Source organism: Carassius carassius, chromosome 30 (assembly GCF_963082965.1).
Source record: "Carassius carassius chromosome 30, fCarCar2.1, whole genome shotgun sequence".
NCBI classification, from domain to species: domain Eukaryota; kingdom Metazoa; phylum Chordata; class Actinopteri; order Cypriniformes; family Cyprinidae; genus Carassius; species Carassius carassius.
Genome location: NC_081784.1, coordinates 570,954 through 586,005, shown reverse-complemented (window position 1 = coordinate 586,005; position 15,052 = coordinate 570,954). Strand labels below are relative to the sequence as shown.

General features: G+C 33.0%; 1 protein-coding gene across 1 annotated transcript in view; it reads right to left on the bottom strand.

The window, feature by feature from the left end:
• Positions 1–12,903, bottom strand: part of LOC132111063 (opsin-VA) — a 14,449-nt gene extending 1,546 nt beyond the window's left edge. Inside the window, exons 1-4 of the mRNA XM_059518231.1 lie at positions 12,194–12,903; positions 10,255–10,465; positions 1,807–1,924; positions 1,320–1,559 (exon numbers count right to left, since the gene is read on the bottom strand). Of these exons, the coding sequence (XP_059374214.1) occupies positions 1,320–1,559; positions 1,807–1,924; positions 10,255–10,465; positions 12,194–12,533 (909 nt within the window). The 5' untranslated portion in view covers positions 12,534–12,903. The remainder of the gene's footprint in view (positions 1–1,319; positions 1,560–1,806; positions 1,925–10,254; positions 10,466–12,193) is intronic.
• Between the last annotated feature and the right edge of the window lie 2,149 nt (positions 12,904–15,052).

Genomic DNA, 15,052 nt, shown 5'->3' with positions numbered 1-15,052 from the left:
TATTCAGAAGAAATACCAGCAGTGCCGTTTCAGGTAGAAATTATGATAGTCCTTTTCTACCACTAAATAAATAAGAAAAAAAATAAGAAAAAGAAAATAATAATTATCCTCAGACTTAGTTTCTTGTAATCCAGACATTGTTTTCGTGCAATTCTGACATTTTAAATATAAATGATTAAAAAAAAGGTCATGGCAACTTTTTATCTCACAATTTAAACAATTTGCATTTTTCACCAAGAATTATAAACTCACATTTCAAAATATATATATTATTTCATTTTGAGTTTAGATCTCACAATAGTTTGTTTTTCCCACCACTGAATAAAAAAAAAATCTAATTGTGACTTTTTATCTCACAATTCAGATTTTTTGATCGAATTTTTCAGTTTTCGCACTTTTGCAATCCTTACTTCTTTATTTTTTTTTTTTTTTTTTTTTTTTTTTACCTAGTTTATACCCAATTCTGAATTTATGTTCAGTTTTTTTTTTTGCTATTTCTTTTCTGTATAAAAATATAAGGTTCTTAATTTTCAGTTTATACATCACAATTGTAATTTGTTTTTCAATTTTGACTTTTTATCTCAGAATTGTGCTTTTATATTTTTTCATAATGATGTAATATCACCGTAATCAACATTAAAGTAATTAGAATTACGATTTTTTCCCCGCCATCTGACATTCATAGGAAGTATTCATATTCATGTATTCATTCATAGGAAGGAGTTGTATTTCCATTGGGTTTATGTTCATGAGCTTCTAATGATAAAAATATCAGATTTAATTCTTCAGACGTTTGAACTGCTTTATTAAATGATGCCTCTTTTTATTTAGCCTTTAATAACAAGAACGGTAACAGAGAGATGCAGGTGTTATCAGGGCAAATCATTTTAGTTTAAAAACCATTCTGCGCTCGCTTCACGATGCATTTTACTGCTTATTTATTGATGATCCATTTATTATTAAAGATGAAGCTGATGACTAACAACACCAATCAAAGGATGAGTTTATGTAACGCTGTCAGTCTGCTCTCTTCTGAGGATCTAATATCATGATGATGAAGATGAAGATGACTCGTCTCCACCTGAATGATCCAGAATATGCTATTTTGAGAGCAAATGATGAAGTTTCCTTCTCCTTTAATTCAAATAACTAACAAAGAGTCATTTTAAAGATTTAGAGAGATTGAAAACATGTCATGAAGATTTCAAGAAAGTTTTTGTAACCTTTAAACTATCAATCATTCGACAGAAGACATGCAGTTTGATTCCCAGGCAATGCATGAAGTTTAACTTTTTTGGATTAAAAAATGCAAATGTCACCTGTTTGTTCATGAACACGTAGATGATGGGGTTGTAAACCGCAGCGGTTTTGGAGAAGAACGCCGGAGCTGCTGCCAGCCGGGGGTCCAGGTGAATGCTGGGAAGTGCTGTGACCACGATAGAGAACGCAGCGTATGGAGTCCAGGCCACCATGAAGGCCACGATCATCACAATCACCATACGAGTCACCTGACGCTCTGGCTTCCTGGCATTACCCAGCCTGCCATGCGTGTTAGACACCTGCAAACACACACATAATGTGTGCTGACAAAATAATTGAATCTGATGATGGCAGTATGTATAAATAACATCTACTGGAAATCAGGTTTATCCCACATGGTAACTTCAGATAATTTTTATGGTTGGTCTCCACACTGAGGTCAGTTTGCAGTTGTGATGGCATCAGAAAGCACACGGAGATCATTAAGATTCATTGAATCAATCGTCTAATGAGCCACTGGACTCCAGATGTTGTGGAGCGACTGACCTTTCTGAGCTTCCGGAGCAGTTTGCAGTAGCAGACGATGATCACACCGAGAGGAAAGATGAAGCAGGTGGTGAAGAACGTGATGATGAAGGTGTGATCCTGGAAGTTTCCCGAATACCTGCAGAGGGACAAAAGTAATGGCAAAAGATCCGATGAGAGAAAGCTTTCTTAAACTTCCAAGAAGAATCTGTGTGTGTGTGTGTGTGTGTGTGTGTGTGTGAGAAACGTTTGTAGTTTTAATTTGACCCTTATGTATGCATGCACACACACACACACACACACACACACACACACCCATAGTAAATGCATAATTATGATTGTTGATATTCTGATCTTATTTTTTTTCCAAGCACATTTTGCAAACATCTAATGAGAGAAAGATTTCTAACCTTTCCAAGAAAAAAATATATTTCTCTTTCTTTCTTTCTTTCTTTCTTTCTTTCTTTCTTTCTTTCTTTCTTTCTTTCTTTCTTTCTGCTTTACGGACAGACCAGCACCACTGTTTGAAGAATTGATGTTCCAGAATCTGGCAGTAAGTTTTGGGAGTTTATTTTCAGTCCATCTCTTATCCTGAAAAGTTTGTCTTGGAGACTCAAGGGTTCCTGAAGTTACTCTTAAAACTTTTGTAATAATCTTTTAATAATCTTTGACTTCTCAGTCTGAGTTACATCTCTTTTTGGCTTATTTTATCTGTAAAAAAAATAATATAAGCCTTCATTAAAAATGATATATCAATTAAAATTTTAAAATGTTCCAGGAAAAATACATGATCAAAATATCAACTTGTGTAATAATTATACATGCACTGTACACACACACACACACACACACACACAAACATATACATGCTTTGACAATCTGTTTTATATAAAACGCTATAGAAATAAAGGTGACTTGACTCTAAAGGATGTTGTGTATAAAATGAAGTCTGTTTAGTCAAGTGTTTATATTAATAACACTGAAATGATGCCCTTATGTGCCGATAATGTTTTTTCATGATCATGCAATTCTTTATTATTATGACATAACAGAATTATGAGATATAAACTCAGAATTGCGAGATATAAACTCAGAATTGCGAGATATAAACTCAGAATTATGAGATATAAACTCAGAATTATGAGATATAAACTCAGAATTGCGAGATATAAACTCAGAATTATGAGATATAAACTCAGAATTACGAGATATAAACTCAGAATTACGAGATATAAACTCAGAATTACGAGATATAAACTCAGAATTATGAGATATAAACTCAGAATTATGAGATATAAACTCAGAATTATGAGATATAAACTCAGAATTACGAGATATAAACTCAGAATTATGAGATATAAACTCAGAATTATGAGATATAAACTCAGAATTATGAGATATAAACTCAGAATTGCGAGATATAAACTCAGAATTATGAGATATAAACTCAGAATTACGAGATATAAACTCAGAATTATGAGATACACCCTAAAAATTACGAGATATAAACTCAGAATTGTGGGATATAAACCTAGAAAAGCAAGATATCAACTCAGAATTATGAGATTTAAACTCAGAATTATGACATAACTCAGAATTACAAGATATAAACTCAGAATGAGGAGATATAAACTCAGGATTATGAGATACAAACTCAGAATTACAAGATATAAACTCAGAATTGCGAGATATAAACTCAGAATTATGAGATATAAACTCAGAATTACGAGATATAAACTCAGAATTATGAGATATAAACTCAGAATTGCGAAATATAAACTCAGAATTATGAGATATAAACTCAGAATTACGAGATATAAACTCATAATTATGAGATATAAACTCAGAATTACGAGATATAAACTCAGAATTATGAGATACACCCTAAACATTACGAGATATAAACTCAGAATTGTGGGATATAAACCTAGAAAAGCAAGATATCAACTCAGAATTATGAGATTTAAACTCAAAATTATGACATAACTCAGAATGAGGAGATATAAACCTAGAATTATGAGATACAAACTCAGAATTACAAGATATAAACTCAGAATTATGAGATATAAACTCAGAATTACGAGATATAAACTCAGAATTACGAGATATAAACTCAAAATTACGAGATATAAACTCAGAATTATGAGATATAAACTCAGAATTACGAGATATAAACTCAGAATTGTGAGATATAAACTGAGAATTATGGGATATAAACCTAGAAAAGCAAGATATAAACTCAGAATTACGAGATATAAACTCAGAATTGTGAGATATAAACTCAGAATTACGAGATATAAACTCAGAATTATGAGATATAAACTGAGAATTATGGGATATAAACCTAGAAAAGCAAGATATAAACTCAGAATTACGAGATATAAACTCAGAATTGTGAGATATAAACTCAGAATTACAATATATAAACTCAGAATTATGAGATACATCCTAAGAATTACGAGATATAAACTCAGAATTGTGAGATATAAACCTAGAAGAGCAAGATATCAACTCAGAATTACGAGATATGAACTCAGAATTATGAGATTTAAACTCAGAATTATGAGATTTAAACTCAGAATTATGACATAACTCAGAATGAGGAGATATAAACCTAGAATTATGAGATACAAACTCAGAATAACGCGATATGAACTCAGAATTATGACATAACTCAGAATGAGGAGATATAAACCTAGAATTATGAGATACAAACTCAGAATAACGCGATATAAACTCAGAATTATGAGATATAAACTCAGAATTGCGAGATATAAACTCAGAATTATGAGATATAAACTCAGAATTGCGAGATATAAACTCAGAATTATGAGATATAAACTCAGAATTACGAGATATAAACTCAGAATTACGAGATATAAACTCAGAATTACGAGATATAAACTCAGAATTATGAGATATAAACTCAGAATTATGAGATATAAACTCAGAATTATGAGATATAAACTCAGAATTACGAGATATAAACTCAGAATTATGAGATATAAACTCAGAATTATGAGATATAAACTCAGAATTATGAGATATAAACTCAGAATTGCGAGATATAAACTCAGAATTATGAGATATAAACTCAGAATTACGAGATATAAACTCAGAATTATGAGATACACCCTAAAAATTACGAGATATAAACTCAGAATTGTGGGATATAAACCTAGAAAAGCAAGATATCAACTCAGAATTATGAGATTTAAACTCAGAATTATGACATAACTCAGAATTACAAGATATAAACTCAGAATGAGGAGATATAAACTCAGGATTATGAGATACAAACTCAGAATTACAAGATATAAACTCAGAATTGCGAGATATAAACTCAGAATTATGAGATATAAACTCAGAATTACGAGATATAAACTCAGAATTATGAGATATAAACTCAGAATTGCGAAATATAAACTCAGAATTATGAGATATAAACTCAGAATTACGAGATATAAACTCATAATTATGAGATATAAACTCAGAATTACGAGATATAAACTCAGAATTATGAGATACACCCTAAACATTACGAGATATAAACTCAGAATTGTGGGATATAAACCTAGAAAAGCAAGATATCAACTCAGAATTATGAGATTTAAACTCAAAATTATGACATAACTCAGAATGAGGAGATATAAACCTAGAATTATGAGATACAAACTCAGAATTACAAGATATAAACTCAGAATTATGAGATATAAACTCAGAATTACGAGATATAAACTCAGAATTACGAGATATAAACTCAAAATTACGAGATATAAACTCAGAATTATGAGATATAAACTCAGAATTACGAGATATAAACTCAGAATTGTGAGATATAAACTGAGAATTATGGGATATAAACCTAGAAAAGCAAGATATAAACTCAGAATTACGAGATATAAACTCAGAATTGTGAGATATAAACTCAGAATTACGAGATATAAACTCAGAATTATGAGATATAAACTGAGAATTATGGGATATAAACCTAGAAAAGCAAGATATAAACTCAGAATTACGAGATATAAACTCAGAATTGTGAGATATAAACTCAGAATTACAATATATAAACTCAGAATTATGAGATACATCCTAAGAATTACGAGATATAAACTCAGAATTGTGAGATATAAACCTAGAAGAGCAAGATATCAACTCAGAATTACGAGATATGAACTCAGAATTATGAGATTTAAACTCAGAATTATGAGATTTAAACTCAGAATTATGACATAACTCAGAATGAGGAGATATAAACCTAGAATTATGAGATACAAACTCAGAATAACGCGATATGAACTCAGAATTATGACATAACTCAGAATGAGGAGATATAAACCTAGAATTATGAGATACAAACTCAGAATAACGCGATATAAACTCAGAATTATGACATAACTCAGAATGAGGAGATATAAACCTAGAATTATGAGATACTAACTCAGAATTACGAGATATAAACTCAGAATTATGAGATATAAACTCAGAATTGTGGGATATAAACCTAGAAAAGCAAGATATCAACTCAGAATTACGAGATATAAACTCAGAATTGGGATATTTAAACTTGGAATTATCAGATATAAACTCAGAATTACAAGATATAAACTCAGAATTATCAGATATAAACTTGGAATTATGACATATAAACTCAGAATGAGGAGATATAAACCTAGAATTATGAGATACAAACTCAGAATTACGAGATATAAACTCAGAATTACGAGATATAAACTCAGAATTACGAGATATAAACTCAGAAATGTGAGATATAAACTGAGAATTGTGGGATATAAACTTAGAATTGTGGGATATAAACCTAGAAAAGCAAGATATAAACTCAGAATTACGAGATATAAACTCAGAATTATGACATAACTCAAAATGAGGAGATATAAACCTAGAATTATGACATAACTCTGAATGAGTAGATATAAACTCGGAATTGCGAGATATAAACTGAGAATTGTGGGATATAAACTGATAATTGTGGGATATAAACTGAGAATTGTGGGATATAAACTCAGAATTGTGGGATATAAACTCAGAATTGTGGGATATAAACTCAGAATTGTGAGATATAAACTCAGAATTGTGGGATATAAACCTAGAAAAGCAAGATATCAACTCAGAATTACGAGATTTAAACTCAGAATTATGACATAACTCAGAATGAGGAGATATAAACCTAGAATTATGAGATACAAACTCAGAATTATGAGATAACTCAGAATGAGGAGATATAAACTCAGAATTACGAGATATAAACTCAGAATTATGAGATGTAAACTCAGAATTACGAGATATAAACTCAGAATTACGAGATATAAACTCAGAATTACGAGATATAAACTCAGAATTATGAGATATAAACTCAGAATTACGAGATATAAACTCAGAATTATGAGATATAAACTCAGAATTACGAGATATAAACTCAGAATTATGAGATATAAACTCAGAATTACGAGATATAAACTCAGAATTATGAGATATAAACTGAGAATTATGGGATATAAACCTAGAAAAGCAAGATATAAACTCAGAATTACGAGATATAAACTCAGAATTACGAGATATAAACTCAGAATTACGAGATATAAACTCAGAATTATGAGATATAAACTCAGAATTATGAGATATAAACTCAGAATTGCGAGATATAAACTCAGAATTATGAGATATAAACTCAGAATTATGAGATATAAACTCAGAATTACGAGATATAAACTCAGAATTATGAGATATAAACTCAGAATTGCGAGATATAAACTCAGAATTACGAGATATAAACTCAGAATTATGAGATATAAACTCAGAATTGCGAGATATAAACTCAGAATTACGAGATATAAACTCAGAATTATGAGATATAAACTCAGAATTATGAGATATAAACTCAGAATTGCGAGATATAAACTCAGAATTATGAGATATAAACTCAGAATTACGAGATATAAACTCAGAATTATGAGATATAAACTCAGAATTACGAGATATAAACTCAGAATTATGAGATATAAACTCAGAATTGCGAGATATAAACTCAGAATTGTGAGATATAAACTGAGAATTATGGGATATAAACCTAGAAAAGCAAGATATAAACTCAGAATTACGAGATATAAACTCAGAATTACGAGATATAAACTCAGAATTACGAGATATAAACTCAGAATTATGAGATATAAACTCAGAATTGCGAGATATAAACTCAGAATTGTGAGATATAAACTGAGAATGAGGAGATATAAACCTAGAAAAGCAAGATATCAACTCAGAATTACGAGATATAAACTGAGAATTACGAGATATAAACTCAGAATTACGAGATATAAACTCAGAATTGTGAGATATAAACCTAGAAAAGCAAGATATCAACTCAGAATTACGAGATATGAACTCAGAATTATGAGATTTAAACTCAGCATTATGACATAGCTCAGAATGAGGAGATATAAACCTAGAATTATGAGATACAAACTCAGAATTACGAGATATAAACTCTGAATTATGAAGTAAAATGTTACAATTACCTTTCTTTTTTTCCATTTTCATCTTCTTTCTCTTTTTCATTTCCATACTAAAGTACATGATGATGTTTGAAGATAAGGTAAAGGTAAGGTCAAAGGTAAAACAGACTTTGAATAAGTAAGAAATCCTATTTCACATCGCAAAAATGAATTCAAATAAATCAGCATGTCAGAACAAGGCTGGCATTTATGTATAAAATAACTAATTAACAGAAAAGGGACAAAAAATCTGAGCTAGTTAGTTAGCTGCCGGTTTAGGCTTAAATGAGGAGGAAAGACTCGTGGTGGAAGGTTTGACAAGCTCCATCCATTAAATCTACTCATCCTATAATGTGGCGTCCCTCGTTTGAAAAGATTTTAGACAATTAGTCCTCTCTGATACAAGTCTGAAAGATTTCCAAGAAATTCTGCTGCACAAAATTATGATAATGACCCTACAAAGAAACATTCACACAAAAGACAGTAATCAAATCACATCACATGCAGAACTACAGCTGCTTCGACATCAGAGCATGAGCATTCTGTAGAAAGTACCAAAAAATGACTGCACATATACAGTAAGTAGGTTTGAGTTGTAAAAATAATTTTTCATGATTGCAGATGATTCAAGAACATGCATTCCAGCTTACAAAAATGTTTTTTAAAGCATGAATTGCGGACATTTCTGTCATCTTATGAAAATGTTATTTCTGAATGTTTTCAGAACGTTCAAAATATCTATTTTTTCTCTGTTTATTTTATTTTTAATGCATTGAGACAACATTTCATTTTAGAATACTCCAAACATTTTTCTAAACTTTTGGCTTACTTTACCAAAAAGTTATGAAAATTGTATTTATGAATGTACATGCAAAACATCCAGTTTTTAAAAAAAACTTACGATTAACTCATAAAATGTTTATTTCTGAATGTTATCAAAACAATCAAATATCAAGATGTTTTTTTTTATTTTATTTTTATATGCAAATGTTAATGTTTTTAAATGTTACATGTTTCGGAATGTTCAGAGAACATTCAAAAGTAACATTATGTTATAATTATAAAATGTCATGTTCCTTTATAAACTTGCTGTTATGCAAATGTTAAACATTATAAGACGCATGTTATGAATGTTCAATACAATTTTCATAACTTCATGGGAACTTTGGCTAAACATTTGGAAAATGTATAAAATGGAATGTCTAACTTAAATGTTTCAGAAATAAAACAATGCATTAACAATATAACATTTTGAGAGCAATATCTGTCTTAACGAATGTTCTGGAAGAATGTCTTTTCATAATATCTCAGAATATTCTGAGAATGTTACTTGTTAGCTGGGTTTGGAATGCAAACAGTACTTTGCATTCATGTTGATCTTCTTTAAGGGCAGTCAGACAGTGATTTGAGGCGACGTGAGCGACAGTGACTGTTTCTGATGCATCAAAATTGAGTTTAATTTATGGAAATGAGCAGTAGTTCAATGCAGTGACTATCAATAAGAGTTGAGCAGAAACAGCTACTAACTACTCTGTGTGAAAACACCTGAAGAACAAGCTGCCTTTAAACCAACATACAGTGATTATAAGCCTAGCACACATTCAGCACATATTGATCTTCAGAGGTGAAGTGATGGATGAAATGCTGTATTGTCCTCATGAGGCGTGCATGTCAAGGTGACATCATTTAACCTCACTTTAAACCCAGAACTATCAGGTCCTTTTGTCAGTGTTATTAAGCGCTTCTGTTTTCTGACTGATAGGAAGGAATAAATGATCTGCATGTAAATGCAGTGTTTTGAGTTGAGGAGAAGTTGAGTATGTCTATTGAATCAAGATTTGTGATTAAAGATGTATAAGGGGAAGCATTTGTAGGTGCTGTAATAACTCTTCCTGCCTTAATTGAATAGTTAAATGGCCCTGCGGTGTGATAAATGAGTGTTTGGGCTCCTCACCAGTTGGGTTCGCAGGTGGTGCCGATCTTGCTGACGGTGTAGCTGCTCCAGCCCAGGACAGGAGGAATGGTCCAGATGAAGGAGAAGGTCCAGACGAACAGCAGACCCAGAGCTGCGTGCTTTCCTCGCAGACGGATGTTTCCCAGCGGCCGACAGATGACGAAGAACCGCTCGAACGCCAGGACGGCCAGAGACCACAGAGCCACGATGCCTGCAGATTCAGACAGAGATGATTAACAGAAGATCTCTCTCTTTAAGAGCGGAGAAGTCTGAGAGAAACGTCATGACATATATTTATTGCACGAGTAATTTTAGATGTGTTTTACCTATGTAGATATGTGTTTATATAAATACACTGTATATAAAACTCAACTGAGCTCAAGTTTTTTATGCACATTTTTTGTGCATCTTGGCATTTCCAAACGTTTTTATTTTTGATGAGATATCCCAAAATTCAGTGGATGGAAATATAGATATTGTGTACTGAAAATATGGAGATGCAATTGCAGTTTTGTAATTGATGAACTTTGCGACATCGACCCTGTTATTGAACTGAATTGAATCAACACTGAACTGAACTGAGCTGAATAATGATACTAGTGCTGTTGCTTTTTAGATATAATCGAATTCATTTAATAATTTATTATTTTGCAACATTCTGCAACATTGTTGTTTTCCTATTTATTACTGTGAAGCTGCTTTTAAATGATTTGTACTGTATAAATGTGATTTCTGCAATGCATTGCAGTTCCTTTCTGAAAAAGACATGCAACTCTTATAAAACAAACCGAACAAGTGCATTAAAAATTAAACTTCACTTAGCAACCAGAGAACTTCCATTTCTTGTTTTTATAACCATTTTTGGTGGGTCATTTATTTTTATATTAACATTTTAAGTCCACACACACACAAAAATAATCTTTAATAAAATATTTAAAGTTGTAGATTCACAACTCTTGTGATAATCTAGACTTGACAGATCATTAAACCTGCATTTATTTCTCAAAACTGCAATGAAAAATTCATTTGTGTGAGCTTGATGTTTCTATTATAAACTCTAACCTCATTGAGCTTCTTATGACCAGTTGTTATGTAATCGACCGCTAATGAAGAGCTACTAATAATGTGAAATCAATATGAAATCAGGACAAACTTCACACTGCTTTATTGTACATCTGACATCTGTTATCACACTCTGATGCTGGTTTATCTTCTTTTTAGTTTGACCAAGTCCTGTTGCACAAAATGCATTAAAAAAGATCACGAAAGCATAAATAGCAATGAAGAGGATCAGTTAAAGGTGTGAGTGTGGGTCTGTAAATACTGACATATGCGGTTATTAACAGGAATACAATGAAAGCAATAATATTGTGAAATATTTTTACTATTTTAAAAACCTGCTTTCTATTTGAATCTGTGTTAAAGTGTAATTTATTTCTGTGATGCTCCGCTGTATTTTCAGCATCATTCCTCCAGTCTTCAGTGTCACATGATCTTCAGAAATCAGAATAATATGATGATTTACTGCTCAAGAAACATGTTTATTATTATTATTTAAAACAGTGAGTTTTTTTTTTCAGGATTCTTTGATGAATGGAAAGATAATAACAAAAAAAAAACTTTTGTAACATTGGGCTTGTAGTATATATATTTTTTCTCTTTTTTGGGGGGGGGGGGGGGGGGTATAGAAATAAGTGAAGATAACAACATTTATAATGTTACACAATTTTTCCTATTTCAGGTAAATTCCATTCTTCTGAACTTTCTATTCATCAAAGAATCAGCTCAGCTTTTTTGTAACAATAATCAGAAATGTTGTGAACAGAAGAGACTTCTTTAAAAAATGGTAGTGTACATATAGTGTTTTTGAGATATTAAAATGAATTACTCAAAACCCAAACGACACTGAACATGATCAAAATGTCTAATGCAAACTTACCAAAAAAGGTGACCGCGAATCCCTCCAGAACACAAGCCCATCTGCCCAAGAAGAAATAACCGTGGAAGTTGGTCAGAAAACTGATGGTTCCTCCGCTCAGAGACACGAGGAAGTCCGCCAGAGACAGGTTGACGATGATATAATTGAGCGGCTGTCGGAGCTGCTTGAACCTGAAGGTGACGAGCATCACGGTGAAGTTCTCGCACAGAGACACCGAGGTCACCACGAACATCAGCGCCGCCAGGACTCGGTAGTTCCAGGGTGCGATGGATGTGAGCGGTCCGGAGAACGGGTCCTCGGTGTGAGACACGCCGTTCACCGCCGCAGCGAACGACTCCATCGCTTCAAACTAAACCGAGCAGTGGCTGCTACATCTGAAGGAAGTCTGCGTGCATCGCAAAAACACGGCTATTCTGTGATATTTCGTGCTTGTTCTCGCTTCATAACCCAGGCGCGCGCGTTCCGTGGACTTGTTGAGCGTGTTTGACGGTGCTGAATCTGGACGGGTTTTGTTGACTTTCTCTTGCTGGATGGGGTTTATATAGACTACCAGCACAGGTCGGGTCAGCCACGTAACTGTGCCTTCATCATCATCATCATCATCATCATCATTACTGAATTCCAGTCGGTGCGCTCCTGCTTCAAGGATGCATCTATAACTTTATCCATTACGTAGAAACGCCTCGTGCGTAATTGTGAGGAACAGCCAAACTCCTCACATTTAACGCGCAAACGGTGACCGCTAAACGAGTGTGCATTTCGTCGATACTGCGCCGCTCGTGTTTCTCAGTCCTTCTCTGCGGGATAAGAGCAGTGTGTGGCGAGGATCGATGCCGGAGACCCGCTCTGATTCACCACGCACTCCAGCTGCATTAGTGCGGGTCAATAAGCGCAATCCGATGCACTCAAATCAACACGCGCTAATAGAGTTATGCATCATAATGCGCTTTTACTGAGACTATGGATTCTAGAGTTTAATTATGGAAGGTACTTCTACTGAACATGCGAAATAAGTCTTAAATTGAAATGGACCATGAAAGCCAGGATGCTGGCTGTGGCACTCCAGTGAATAGATACAAAGTCACCAAAAATAAACACCACTGAACATCGGGGCAAGTTGTCACAATGGGAGCCTGCTGTAATAGGCTTTTAAAGCAGTTATGAAAGACATAATGTCCTGAAAAAAGAGAGGGGGTGGGGTGTTGGTAACCTACAAAAACTCATCAAAACATTATCTAAATTTGGACAATTTAAATATTACAATGCAGGTTAAAAAATATATATAAAGTCTCAAATATTGAATGGCAAAATTAACTAAAAAAACAGACTTTATACTTAAAAAAATATCACATACAAAAAAGGTTGATTAAAATTGAAAACTTAAATGTTAAAACTTTGTATTATTATAATTTCAGATATTTGCCAAGCAAGTTTTTGGCCAAAATAAATTATATTTAATGTAAATGTCTATTGGTTAATTAAAATATTACAATGAAAAAAAAAGGGGAAAAAAAGCATTAAAAAATAAAATTGTAATTGACTGAAATCTATTTATGCTGGCCAAAAACACTGAGATTTGATCCTCAATCAGTGTCTAAACAATACGTATATTTTTATTGTACACATTATAAGTATGTGTGTGTGTGTGTGTGTGTAATATAGTTTATAAACGTATTTAATTTCATCTCATTGTCATTTTGTTGTGTAACGATGTACTATATAACTGCAATTGAAATGAATGTTTAAAAAATACATAATCACTAAAACTTTAACTGAACTTAAAATGAAAATGGAATTAATAACTATATCTCAATGATACTTAAACAACACTGTAACACAATAAAAATCTGACTTTTTTTAGACACTAAAGCTCCTCAAGTAAAATGCTGCAAAAAACTTATCCCAGATCAGCATAAAAAGCTTCTCTGCTGTTGATTCAAACCGACAGGCTTCATGAATTCACCAGTAAGGTGAAGCGGAGGATGCATGATGACCCTGGTTTTTGCTTTGATCTGACAGACATCAGAGATGGAGATTTATTACCTGTGACGGAGCTGCGGCTCGTTTGCTAGTGTCCAGAGTCAAACCTTCAGAAGTTTAGTGTAAGTTCGGTAGGACAAATGAGAGGAATTCAACTTATTGCACAATCATTCAAGAATTCACCTTCAACTCAAAACTCTGTTTGCATTTCAAGCCAATACGAGATGAATGGAGAAACCCTCATGCATCACGTAAATGACTGTCTCTGGGTCAGAATGAGGCTCTTCTGATCCCACGGGCCCTAACATCTCCCTCAGTGTAATTGAGCTTCCATCCTCTAACCGAAGGACATTCCCTTGTGAAAAAAAGTTTAATTTAGTTCAGATCGATTCGAGTAGTGCTTTACACAATGCATGACGTTTCAATGCAGCTTCACACAAATGTATGCTTCAATGGTACAGTCATGAAATATATTGGGGATGGATGGATGGATATATGGATGGATGGATGGATATATGGATGGATGGATGGATGGATGGATATATATATGGATGGATGGATGGATATATATATGGATGGATGGATGGATGGATGGATAGATATATGGATGGATAGATGGATGGGTGGATGGATATATGGATGGATGGATGGATGGATGGATAGATATATGGATAGATGGATGGATGGATGGATGGATGAATGGATAGATATATGGATGGATAGATGGATGGATGGATGGATGGATGGATACATGGATGGATGGATGGATATATGGATGGATGGATGGATAGATATATGGATGGATGGATATATGGATGGATGGATGGATATATGGATGGATGGATAGATATATGGATGGATGGATATATGGATGGATGG